The following is a 13,794-nucleotide window of genomic DNA, read 5'->3' as shown; positions in this document are numbered from 1 at the left end:
ATATTCTCGTAACTCGTAAAGCTTTAAATTTTACTTTAAAAAAAACACCTTTAAAAATTTTATTATAATATGGAAATGATTAAAAATCAATTTCAGATTAATATATTGTTTTTAAAATACTTCCAAAACATATAATTTAAAATCACTTGACTTCAGTATGTCAGAAACTCGAATCTACAAAATTTCACTTACTTTTAACATTAATTCAGCTTTACCTAATTTGAGTCATACTCTTTTCCACGATTAGACATTTGAATACGTCTAGTTTACCAACTTAAATAGAATTAAAGATTACCACGTGGGACGCTCAGCGGCACCCTCGTCAGCGACTGCATAAGACCAATAGAGCCATTGAAGTAATAGATGAATGAAACAAATATGCAGACACTACCATTCTTTTCTTTCTTTCATTACTTCAAATTGCTTCCTAAATAATGTTACAAATGGGATAACCAAATCAACAAATCATATTATTGAACTGGCCCGTTAGATGTAGTAGTATCACAGTCAATGTTTTCAGTCCGATGAATAACGAAATGGTCAACAATTCTGACTGAATGTACTGGATCCTGGTGAGCGGTGACTGCCCTCCATTTGCTCGGAAACCTTCTAAAATGACTCAACTCTTGTGGATGTTTCGCCTCTCCGTCCCATTCCGGATCAAGTTTCCATTCCTTTGGAACCTACACATTGAAAATGTTAACACTGAATAAGAAACAAAAAAAAAAAATCAAATCCAGCACCGCAGCCAAACATGATAGTTATGAAATTCAATTTCTTTCTTCTCAAAACTCCCAAAGATAGTTAGGCACCTGAAGCTTTCATCATTAATTTCGAAGAAAGAACAGTTGCTATGCATGTCTCTTTTGACTAGAAATATGCACAACTTTTCACTACACAAAGGAAATTATTTAACAAATGCATACTCAATTTTCTTAAATTTATTATTAATATTATTATTATTATTATTATTGAAAGGTTCTCCGGCAGAAGAGAAGGGGTGTAAATGATTGAGCCAAAAGTAACAGTCTTACAAGAGAAAGAAAAGCGTTACCGAATAATAGTTGAATAAGTGATGACTTCCTACCTTATCAACAGCCAGAGTATAAACTTCAAGATCACCATCATAATTGATGTGAAATCGAGTGAATGATTTATAATTAGCTATTCGAAGAGACGAAAAGGCTTCATCAAAGTGTAAGTGAAGCCAGTTGATGCAAATGTATAAGTAGCTCCCAAACACCAAGGAAACAACAGGGGTCGAAAATACCCAAAAATAAAGGAAGACAGAAGCGTAATATATTACAGCACCCCCCCTGGAAAGAGATTCTAATCCGTTCTTGCAAATATTGCTCCGAGAGACTGCCATGACCTGAGAAAATAATCTCTATGTGACAGGGTCCGTTTCAAGAAAAGTCAAAAATAAAATAATACAGCGAATTTTTTCACCTCTGGCACATCAAAAGCAGACATTAAATACTTGATACATGCCGGATAAAGTCCAAATGTCCATTGTTCAATTCGAGCTCTGAGTCCAGTTGGATCGGGGAAGTGCTCACTTTCCACTGATCTATACCACTGATATAAAGTGTGATACCCTGGATTACACGCCAAAAAAAATAACTCAGACATTACAACCCAAATATCATCATCACACAGACACAATTTACAAAGTATTGAAATCCTTTTCCATAATATATTTATGATGAGCAATAGCAAATAGTCACACAGGATCTTGATCAAAACTCACTAAATAAAGAGTTTTATCAATACCACCAGATCTATGGTCCAGCAGTTAGTTATACATTGAATCTAGCTTCCAGCATTGAAATATAAGCAATGAAACATGCCCTTATGGATATGTCAATATGATGTGAATTACAGAGTTGAAATTTTGTGAAACAAAGAATCTACAGTAATTAAGCTAAAATAAATTATTTAACAACTTGAGTGTAACAAGTTACCAAAGTTTATATCATCATATAGAAAAACCAAACCTGAAGTTGCCAGCAAGTCATGCTGGATGCATATTTCAACGCCTATTTCAAGAAGCAACATAAGAATTAGTGCCGCAGCAAGGTGAGCAGAAACATGCAGAACTCCAATTATTGCTCGTTTCTTCCGTGACAATTTGGGTGGAACAAAAGAATATGCCGCAAATAGTAACAGTATAACTCCCGCTAGTGACACACATGAGTGCTGCAGAATATAAATAAATCCATTCCACACAGTACCAAGGAAACTCTTTATGTGGCCAGAAAATGTATCATCTTGGAGGATGTGATTCAGCTCACACTAGAAAACAAGTACAGAAAACAATCGTGTCTTTAGCAAATAGTAACCAATGACTGTACCTTAACAGATAAGCAAAATGCTAATCTCCAATTACTCTATGGGCCAAAGGGGAAAAACAAGAATTCACATCTCAATTATAATTTGACATCAAATTGAAAGCATAAAAATAAAACTATAAATAACAAAGATATGGAGGAACTTACTTGTGGAAACATTGAAAAGACTAGCACAAAATATATAATGCCACCAATAAAATCAAATTGCCAGTTCTTCTTTCGAAATTTTAGAATGTTTCCCAATGCAATCTGCATCAAATATAAAAATATATAATGTGCTAGTAAAATAAACATACACACACACATACATACATATATATATATATATATATATAAACAGGGATAGACAAGTTAGTTAACATTCTACATACCCTGCTCGAATCTTCAAATGAAGGATATGCAGCTTTGCACTCGTAGGTGACACCGTGAAGCTTGTTAAATTTACTGAAAACATGGGTAGGATGTAGAAATGCTCCACCACAACCATTAACGAGAAGATGATGTACATGTACAGGCCCATTTGACTTTACATGAGAATGACGCATGTAATGATGCAAGTCCCCAGCCATTCGAAGCTTACATCTTCCTTTCAAATAATCACAAATCAGATGTGAAATATTCTTTCCAGTAACATCATTCCAATACCAGTCAGTGATCCAATTAGGTTCATGAGTTATAAGGATCACAGAGTCATCCTCTTGAACCTAGACAAAAAAACGGTCACAGTAGATGTTGTGGTCAATCAGATTGATTGCTGACAATTACTTTAATAGTCTAAAGACAAACAGTGAATACAAAGAACAAAAACACCGGGACAACAGCCAAAGATAGAGTTATAATGATCCAATTAGATGTGACATATTCTTTCCAGTAACATCTTTCCAATTCCAGTTGATGATCCAATTAGGTTCACGAGTTAAGAATGATTGCAGAGTCATCATCCTCTCGAACCATGATAAAAAAGATGGTCACAATAGATGTGGTGGTCAATCAGATTGATAGCTGACATTTACTTTAATAGTCTAAAGGCAAACAGTATGTTAAAGAAAATCACGTGGCCATGAAAAACACTTGGAGACACTTCTAAAATATAACAAGATTACAAAAAATACAGTTCAACGAATGAATGGAACAGTCTGGGTGTTAAAGTTTAGTGTAGGTTCAAGCTATTATGAAGAAACCCGATTACTTAAACAAATTGCTTGAGAGTTTTGAAAAATGAGATTATTTCCCCAGATTTCTAAGCTAGTACTACTATTCGCAAGTACTACTATTCGCAACACTTTATTCGCAAGTACTACTATCTATAATTATATAATCACATCCTAAAATGATTCCATCCAACAATAAAAGCATACTGCACAGTTCCTTATAAAAACATGGGAACAAAAGCATTAATGATATAACTTCACAATTTCATAGAAATGAAGAGACTATAGATAAAATAGGCAGGATATTTACTTTCTCCGTTATCAATTCTGAAAAGAACTTGAATTGGTACACATCAATGTCACCATGAAGAGCTAGATCGAGCCCAAAAACCCACCACCGTTTAGGGAGTTGCAAAGCAAAATAACTCTTCTTCTGGGGCATGAGCCATCCACCTAACCAATTTCTATGACATATATACCTCATGAAGGTCTGGAGTCCATCAAACCAGTCTGAGAAGAAAACAATTTTATCATTTATTAACCACATTGGCATGAGGAAAAAGTGAGATGAGGCAAAACAACAAAAACAAATATCTCCTTGAAAAATAACGCATGTAATTGGTAAGGCCCAATGAAGGAGCTAAAACTAACCATGGTTTCCAGGAATAACAAAACACTGAGGTCCATTGTACTGTTTCAATGGAGCTCCATAGGGTACCTCCGGCTTGTTCACAGCTATCTGCTCTGCTTTATACCATGGAGGAGGTTGAAGAGCACACTCAAAAGGAACAAAAAGACGCCTTTCATATGTGAATGCTGATGGATTTGGATACCTACAACAGAAAAAAAGAATTAAAAAATAAGTAATTCAAGGAAATAAATATAGATATAGAACATTGAGATTACTAGTTACAACTTTAAATGACACTTCAAAGAAAAAAATCAGTTTTTATCTAAGCTGACCTTTCAAACATAGGAAATCTACCATATATTATTTAAGCCCCACTAGTACGGGTTATAAATGAGTAAATTATGCATGAATTATTCAATTCCACCTTTTTAAATGCACAATCAAGCTCATTTAACAAGCTAAAACAAACAACCCAAGCTTAAAGTTGTGTACCATTATTTAAATGAGCCAGCTTAAAATTTGCATAATTGACATTAACAGCCCATGATTGTGATGTTATTTATTTCATTTACCAGAAAGAAAAAAAAAATAAAAAAAAAATAAATAAAAAAAAAAAAAAATATATATATATATATATATATATATATATATATATATAATTGTCTCATATCTATCATTTTCATCAAGATTCATATTTTATAACTAGAAATATTATCATTTTCATCATTAAAAATTTCATTCCAGTCTCAAGTCATCTTTTTTTAATCCCTCTAAAAATTTTGAAATAGTTATTTTTGGTTCTTATAAAATGAGTAAATGTTTAGTCTATGCAAAGTATTTTTATAATTCTAAACTTTGAAATCACTACTTTGGTCTCCGACATTCGTTTTAAGCTTAGATAAGTAACATTTATTTTAGGGATCTTGAAAAAAATTTAGAAGTGTCACCTAGGATGATTACTCAACCTTTTACTCAACAAATGAGGAGTAAACACGCGTCACAATATACTAGGAATAAAAAAAATAATGATTTCTAATTCCAGATAGACCAAAAAATGGAAAATTTTAACTGCATCTAGAATCAAAATCTATTCATTTCAGAGGTTAAAACACATCTAAACCAACTACATTTTATTTCTATTTTTACTTCACCTAGTGTAAAGGTGTCTACTAAATACTAAAATTAAATAAACATCTATTCATGTAAAGGGGAAAAAATAACGTAATGTGAGCCAAGACTTAGATAAATTAGCCACACTTGAACAATCCTCTCTGTCTCTCTCTTTTCACAGGACAAGCTCAAACATAAAATATTTTGTTCAAAATAACTCCTTTACATCTTTATACCCCTGAGTAACCAGTCCATGAAGTAGGAAACCAGTAATCAATATCAAAGCATGCTAAGACCTGAAATTAGTAGTACCAAACTAGAGTCTTTAAAAAGGAAGGAAGCAGTTATGGGATATTGAAAAATCATGGTCCATAAGCTTAAGATGATATTCACAAGTTTGATCGCATGTAACACATCCAGTATAAACATTTAAAAAAACAAAACCAAACAAGACACATTTGCATTCAATCTGTACGCCATTACTTAATTAAAAAGTAGTTGACGGGTAATATAAATGGACATGATATTGCATCTGGTTGGTAGCCCTCAGCATAAATATATGAAATAAAGAAGACCTGGAATTTCAATTTTCATGATTTAACTTCAGACCTTGGTATCTAAAATTCTCAATCAAGAACCATGGCATTAAATGGTGTCAACTTATCATTCCAAAGAAGCTAAGAAATCATAATTGACCAAATCATGTGATAATAGCCACAATTTACAATAATGAGTGCAGCCAACTTACGCAAGATCACCCCCAATAAGTAGCAAGTCTCCACGTGGTAAGGTAAGCTCAGCATCATCTTTCAGTGTTCGAATGAAAGGCTTGGCAAGTAGTCGTGCAACAGCATAAGATGAGTTCCCACCATCACCAGTATCAGCCATAAAGTCAAACCAAAAATCTTCCTTCTCACTAAAATGATCATATAGAAGGTCATCGTTTTGATTTCCATCACTAACCCTACTCATTGCTGCCTGTCAACGAAAATAGACTCGTTACTACTGACATATAAGCAAAATGAAATTCCAGCAACAAGACCAAGGATGAACATAAGCAAACTTCTTCATATCGTAGGAGGATAGTTGACTAATTTGTGTCTAATGCTCGGAAGTTAGTAATTACCATTTACTTAGTTTTGCCAATAATATTGTTACCTGCATCATGCGCATGTCAAAACGCCCAACGAAGACAGTCACTGATACGAGGAGATCAAAAACAGTTTTGAATAAATCAGCAGATGTTCTGCATCATTTAGCAAGTGTAACCACACATTCAAGACAACCTTCAACACCCTCTTTGAAAGAAATAAAATTTTAAAAAAATAACTGGAGTAAAGGTATTTTACAAATACGTACATACCCAGAGTACCAAGGAACCATGTCTAAAAAGTCAGGCTTCATTTGCTTCTTCTTCAACTTCTCATATTCTTTAACAGATAATGGGTGAGTAAGAGCCCACCTGACGGTTTTTCAGACATATAAACGAATAAATTAAGAAAAACAATGGGTGAAAACAGTTGATACTCAATAAATGTAATTTGAAAATATGATACCAGCTATATTTCAGTCATTAAGACTGTTGCACCAAGTCTCATGGACCCTTTGCACATCTATTTGTGCAGGGAAAATAAATATGATCTAGAATATAATAGCATTACAAAAATAAAATAACTAAATTACCAAAACAGCTAGTACATAAGAAAACTTAACTTTTTTTTTCTGAAAAATATGTTTGGATGGATGAATAGAAGAAAAAAGACTGTTTGCTCAAGTGAAAAAACTTACAAGAAACAGATGAAAATTTTCATAAAATGTTGAACAGCAGTCGTCTGCCAAGAATAAAAACTGACATCATTTGTTGATTTGAGTATGCAAATAAAATTGTTATTTCATGTCTGTAATTTCCATTGAAATTTAATATCAGAAAAAATGTATACTTTGAACAATTTAAAACATTAAACGTACTACAAGCAGGAAGATAAGAAAGTTTAGCACATCATAAAATCAACTCACCCTGTTGATCTCTCCACCACATAGTTTGCAATGTAAAGCCCAATAAATGTAGCCCAAAGTGAGTAAATGGGAGAAATTTCATCTGATGAACCATGACAAGATCCATTGCAAGCTATCTAATACATAAAAATAATTTTGGCATCATAACTTTTGTGTAACACACATTAATACATATATATATATATATTATATATATATATATATATATATATATATATATATAAACATATATAAATTAAGGCTGCAGACTTTATAATCAAATAATTATATTATTATAAGTACCTCGCCATAAATAACCCATTTTGACAAGAGAGGATAATCACTCGCAGAACCAACTGGAGCAAACCAAGATGAGCAAACCTGGTCTTTCAATTCATTCATCCGAAGAAACTTTGCAAGCCAAGTGTTCCCATCCCCTTTCTTCCAGAAAGAAAACCAGTTAGAATTTTTTTGGTAAAGCGTTCTCTCTCTTTGCATGGCACGGTTACCACAGTGACTGTAAAATACACAGCAGGCCACGCTAAGTACCTATTATTCATTAAAAGAAATAGCATTAGAACAATATTGCAACTTCAAAGGACACAAACAATCATCTCCAAAAACTTACTGCACAGTTTTGGAGAATGGTCAAGATCTCTGGTCTCTTTCCAGCTACACGTGAAACAAAGCCAATATACCAGAGGCCAAGAAATATAATGTGGAAGACAAAAAGAAACAAGATGGAAGAGAGATATATGGTCAAAAACAAAGATAGGTTCATCCTCATATCCACTCCCATTGACTGAAAGCTAGGAAGATGATACACAGCTGCCACTAAAATCCAAGCTATGTACCTGCACAAATGGAGGCCTAATTATTTCTAATTCTATAAAATGTTTCATAAAGTTACATAATAGCATATACACAAATGGCTACCAAAGAAACTCACCATCGACTGAAATTTGAATAGCTCGGTTTGAAAGTCTTGTGTATAAATGGTGATGAAAAGAAATAAAAGAACCCAAACAAGCAGGCATACATAGACCACCATTTAACATTGTTGTCTAATTTTTCTACAAGAGTATGTATATTGTCAGATGAGATGAAAAAGAGGCAACCGATAACAACAGCAATTACAGCATGGCGGGAATGCTCGTGAGGGTATGGATAAGTGTGGGTTAAAATAGTTCTAACCCTCTCCATTTTCAACGTATCAAGAATACGAGCAGACTGCTTGCTAGAGCCCATTCCAATTAAATTTTTAAAAAAATCTAATATTATGTATCAAATTTCTAGCAATGAAGTTCACTTTAGGAGCTCCAGAAAACCATAGAGAGCTGCACGAACAGAATCCTGCACCAAAAGTTTAAAAAAAGGCAGTAATATCAGTATTCGTTGCAAAAAGGTAACCACACCATCAACATCAAGAGGAACAATAAAACCATTCAATAAGCAATTAAATGTTCATTCAAGTAATGGCATAACGACCAAGCATGAGACGCTGAACAAAAGCATTAAAAACTAAGTGAAAAAACAAAAAGCAAAAGCTGTGAATTGCCGTTTTCTTGTTTCAACAACAAACCAATTCATTCTCGTTCACCACCACGACAAACTCTGCCTCACGTCTTCGCCACCCATCCTTCTTCTTTTACCCTTCCTTCATTTTTTCCTAATAATAATTCATTTGAATTCCATCGCACTTCCATATTCAAACATTCTCACACGTGCATGAACTTCACGCTTCTCATATGATCTCAGCACATGCGCAGAACCCTAACCGAAGTCATCGATATCAAATCAACGACACGAACAGGCAAAACGCGAACTAAGAGTTACGAAAACCACGAAATCAACCTTATCAAGCAGTTAACTGAACTTCTCCGAATAGTTTATATATAGTTGAACGAATCAAATTAGGTAAGAGAGAACGAAGCCCTAATCTCAATATCTCTCTCTCTCTCTCTCTGTTTTTCTTCCTTCTTTCTTATTTCCTCCGCTATCGTTTTCTTTATCGTACAAGATTGCGGCAAAGCAGCCAAATAAAGCAACAAAACAGGTAACAGAATATTCAAGCCACAAATATACGACGCTAAGAAAAAGCTATTCGAGGAAAAGCAACAATGAACGAAATCTTTGGAAGAGAAGTTGCAGAGATAATCAATTGCAAGCGACGTTCCAATCTTTGAACGACGGAAAATCATTAGAGAGAGAAAGAGAGAAAGAGAGAAAGAAGAGGTACCTTGAATGGCGAGAGAGAGAGAGAAATGGAAAAAAGATCACAGGAGAAGAGCGTGCAACAGAAATAAATGAAAGAGAAGAAAACTTAACAGGTGCGTCTATCTATCTATCTCTATCTCTATCTTTCTCTGTTTCTCACTCAGACCCACTTGGCATCTGAGAATGTCTGCGAGGAACATCAACGGCATATTCTCTTAAAAACCGTTAATTGCACGTTGACCCCAAACACGCCGCGAAACCAAGCTACTTTTTAATTTTACACATTGGACACGCCAACCGCGATTATTTATTATTTTAATTTAATTTGTATTTATTTGGGATAAGCTGGAAGTACAATATAACACATTGTTTGGCTTGGTTTTCCCAAAATCAATCACACTTTCCATTCAAAGTTTCTGCGGCTTCGTTCCGCGTCTCTCTCGCAAAGTCACAACTTACGTATTGCGTTTTCCTTCTCCCATCACCACCGTCCTATTAATTACTGTAATGCTTTCTGCAACTTGTAGGACGGTTAACATTTTCCATTTGGGCCTTTAGCCCAAATCTTGTATTAGAAGACCTAAATCACAATCCAAGGATTATCAACCCATATGCACATTTGTTTATCTCATACTTTAATTTTTATTCTATCAAACGAAAATGAATTTCCTCACATCGTTTTTATCAAACTTATTTAAAAAAAATTGATTTTAAGTATTATTTACTATAATAAAAATGATTATACAAATTATTTATTATTAAAATAATTTAATTTTTGCAATTATTCAAACCACACCCTTAGTCTACTATGTATACCAACTTTCGGTTTACAACTCATTAAAATAAGGAATTTGCTTACGTCTTAGTCTTTGTGTCTTCATTTTGTGACAGTTTTTCACGTCACTAAACAAAAAAGTATAGAATAAAATATAAAAATTAAAACAAAAGACTAAATAAAGAGAATTAATAGTCAATAATAATAAAAAATGCAAAATAGAATCCCCAAACAGAGTCCTTATTATTTTATTTTGATTTTGTCCTGGGCCAGCCCAAGCCCAGATCGGTAGATTCAGAAACCAAAAAACTGACGGAGGTTCAATTAACAAAAGTAACATAACTTAAAGTATAAAATATTTTAATTATTTTAAAGTAATGAAATATGTAACATTAAAACATATATTTTTTGTAAAAACTATTTACTATAATAGATAGATTATTTTAAATTAAGTTGAAGGAATATTGCAACACGTGATTATAGAAAAAAGTTAATAATAATTGACCACTTTAAATTATACTATAATTTCACCTACAAAAGTATTTATTACAGTATTCACCCTGAAATTGTGAACTCAACTTTTGTTGTGTTGTTGTATTGGATCGCCTAATGTCATTTATATATTTCAAATCATTGGACATGACATGGCTAAATATATTGAACAAAATAGAACTGCGAAGAATAAAGTTCAACATATTGAATTTTGAATTTAGAAAGAAATTTATTTGCTGATAATATGAATTTTAATCAGATTTTCAAGAAAACCGTTACCATGGAGGTCAGAAACTAAGTTATCAAGTAAAGATATAAATTCTACTAAATATACCATATTTTTATTAGATTATTTATTATACAAATAAATTAGTGGTTTTTATAAATATTCTTCAGAATAATTCTCACTCTCTAACAAAATGTAATCATTCATAAGAATTTTAATTCACATGAATGTAATATTGAATCCAATGGGCATGGTATATATTCAATTAGAAAGTTTTAAATTGTTGAACACCACCGCTAAGTAGAACTCCTCCAGCGCTCAAGCCCGAAACCAAACTTGGCACAACTCAAATCCCAAAAGATATCAATTTTACCAGATTGGACCTCCAAATTCTTGGACCCTTTTCTCTTTGAGAATAGCAATGGCTTTATCTCAACCTTGCAGAGACAATGATTTCCCAAATCATCAATTCCCACGCTCAAGCCTTGACCCATCAGAGTTTTGGTCTAGGAGACCATGATCAAACATGAACGGCGTCTTAATTTGCACTGGTACACACACGTGACAACATTTTGAGCCGCTCTTGTGGTGTTTGATGAGGATGAGTCAGCAACCTGAACCCCATTTTCTCCAAAACAAGAAGGAAACTCCATTTCAGAGGCATCTGCTAGCGTCTTTGGGGTTGCTTCACTGTAGAGGAAGCCGCCAGGGCCTACGACACTGTAGCCACCTGCCCCAACGATCGCAGCTCTACAGTCGGGATTCTAGCTCTCAAAGGAACCCAAACTCAGATCAAACAAAAACTCAAATTCGAAAACCCTAATCCCAAATTGCAAGATTTGGGCCGCTATCCATTCCACTGCCATCGTCGGAGATGACACACAACGCATCACCACTCGGGACGAGCTCCATCGTCTCTCCGCAACAACTGCCAAACACGTTCTTCACTTCGTCGAAGAGCTCGTTAGCCTCGCAATCTCCCTCTTCTCGCACAGATTCCTCTCTCTCGCTGAACATGTCATTTAACTTTCCAGTGCCACGCAATCACAAAAGGTGGACACCTCATTATGTTTTGTCCAGGAGGGCACTTGGACCGTTAAAATATTAACACCGTAACCAAAAAGGATTTAATTACACACTTTTTTCACAAGTTGGGACCACATTGAACTTTTTAAAAAAGTTAGGACGGACTTGAACATTGCCCCCCTAAAGAGGACCAAAAGAGGTATTAAGCCAACAAAAAAACAGGTTGAATCAAACAACAACAAACAAGTTCAACCAAACAACAACAAGCAAATTCAACAAAAAAAAACAACAAACAAGTTCAACAAATAAGTTCTTCAAAACGAAAACGAAAACTAACCTTTAAAAGGTGAGTTCATCGGAATAAAGTGTTGCCACGTGTTGCCACCAATGAGAGAGAAAACAAAATGCCCATATGAAGGACAAAAACACGAAAATAATCGGTGAAAACAAATGAAAATCATACCTAAAGTAGTTAATTAACATGCATTTGTATCAAATGAAAGAAAGATTACATGTGATGGTCATCAAACTTCGTTCGAGAAAAGTTTGAGCAGAGAAGAGGGTCTTGCGCGCTAAGATAAAGTGAATGAATTGTCAATCTCCCGCTCAAATTTTTATTGAATTCACTGGCATTTTGACGTCTAACGCTGAGACATTAAACATTTATATCGTCTTACGGCGAATTATAATTTTAAACGACGTTTAATAATTGCATTTATTTACAAAAATACCAACGATCATTTTTAACGTTGGCTATTCAGTGGTTGGACGTTAAACGCGTAACACTATATGCTGTTTTTGTACTAGTGTACACACAATTTTTTTATAAATGTTTGGTCGAAAAGATTGTCTTTCTTTCTGCCGATACAACTTATATATAACATGTCATTTACATAAACTTAAAGGATAATAAGATTTATGATATAAATTTTTATAATAGTTCATTTATAAAAATAAATTACATGTAGCTCGTAAATAAGTTAACAATTAATTAGAGGTGTCAAAACGGGTCACCCGACCTAATCCGATCAGGCCTACCACGGATTCTTCATTTCCACCGTGGTCACTTGGAGCGAAATTACTGTTTACGAAAGTTGGAGAGAGCGATGATTTAAAATTTTTACCCGTTCGGTTGAAGAGAAATGTGCAGACAGATTTGAAGGGAAACGCAGGATTCCCGTACTGTTCACTCAACTGCAAGCTGCAGTGAGATTTGGAGAGATGGAATGCAATTTATCTGAAGTGCCCCTAAAGCATGCGGAGGAGGAAGGCGCTTGCGGAAAAGGGAGGAGAAGAGAGTGAGCGTTGTGAGTGATTAACCTCTAAGTGGGATCAAGAAACTTGGAAAATCAACCATTGTTGTTGTTGTTGTTCCTGTTAGGGTTTCTGAGTGAGGTTAGGGGACGATCGTACGACGTCGTTTGGATCCTGCCGCGAAAGGGGCGTTTGCGAAACTTGCCTCCAGCTCCCGCTCCCCCTTCATATCCCAGCAATGGAGAGCGAAGGATTATTTGTGCATAATCCAATAAAAAAAATCATGACAAATTTTTAACATTAAAACCACCGTAGGTGTGCCTGTTTGTGTTTTTATTCATGTTAGAACGAAGAAAAAAAATACTAGCTTTATGTAATTTTAATTTAAGGATGTTAATTACTATTAAAATATTTTTATTCATATAAAGATCCAAATCCCACTTCCATACGTATGCATTGTTTTTTATCAACAAATTAAGACTGAAATAAAAAAAAATCCATATGTTAAATCTTTTAATAAATTTAATTTTTTTACATTTTAAAATTTAATTTGGTGACTCATTTTT

The 13,794-nt window shown here is 34.1% G+C and overlaps 1 protein-coding gene across 1 annotated transcript; it reads right to left on the bottom strand.

Moving 5' to 3' along the window:
• Positions 1 to 379: 379 nt before the first annotated feature.
• On the bottom strand, positions 380 to 9,829 carry LOC124840233 (uncharacterized). Its single transcript, XM_047316247.2, has 16 exons — positions 9,478 to 9,829; positions 8,188 to 8,591; positions 7,867 to 8,092; positions 7,542 to 7,787; positions 7,260 to 7,375; positions 6,607 to 6,705; positions 6,402 to 6,489; positions 5,992 to 6,221; positions 4,154 to 4,335; positions 3,813 to 4,012; positions 2,723 to 3,055; positions 2,499 to 2,600; positions 1,998 to 2,295; positions 1,450 to 1,598; positions 1,088 to 1,372; positions 380 to 683 (listed from the first exon to the last, which is right to left on the bottom strand). The coding sequence occupies exons 2-16, from the start codon at positions 8,484 to 8,486 to the stop codon at positions 471 to 473; spliced, it is 3,066 nt and encodes a 1,021-aa protein (XP_047172203.1). The 5' UTR covers positions 8,487 to 8,591; positions 9,478 to 9,829; the 3' UTR covers positions 380 to 470.
• Positions 9,830 to 13,794: the final 3,965 nt, after the last annotated feature.

This window comes from Vigna umbellata, chromosome 1 (genome assembly GCF_029865625.1).
Source record: "Vigna umbellata cultivar VRB3 chromosome 1, Vumbellata_1.0, whole genome shotgun sequence".
NCBI lineage: Eukaryota > Viridiplantae > Streptophyta > Magnoliopsida > Fabales > Fabaceae > Vigna > Vigna umbellata.
Note: the sequence above shows the minus strand (reverse complement) of the source record. Positions and strands in the feature narration are given on the sequence as shown.

Coding starts and splice junctions, on each gene's coding strand:
- LOC124840233 (XM_047316247.2), bottom strand. CDS start 8,486: ATGGGCTCTAGCAAGCAGTCTGCTCGTATTCTTGATACGTTGAAAATG. Junction 8,093..8,187: donor TATTCAAATTTCAGTCGATG/GTGAGTTTCTTT, acceptor CCATTTGTGCAG/GTACATAGCTTGGATTTTAG. Junction 7,376..7,541: donor AATGGGTTATTTATGGCGAG/GTACTTATAATA, acceptor TTTATGTATTAG/ATAGCTTGCAATGGATCTTG.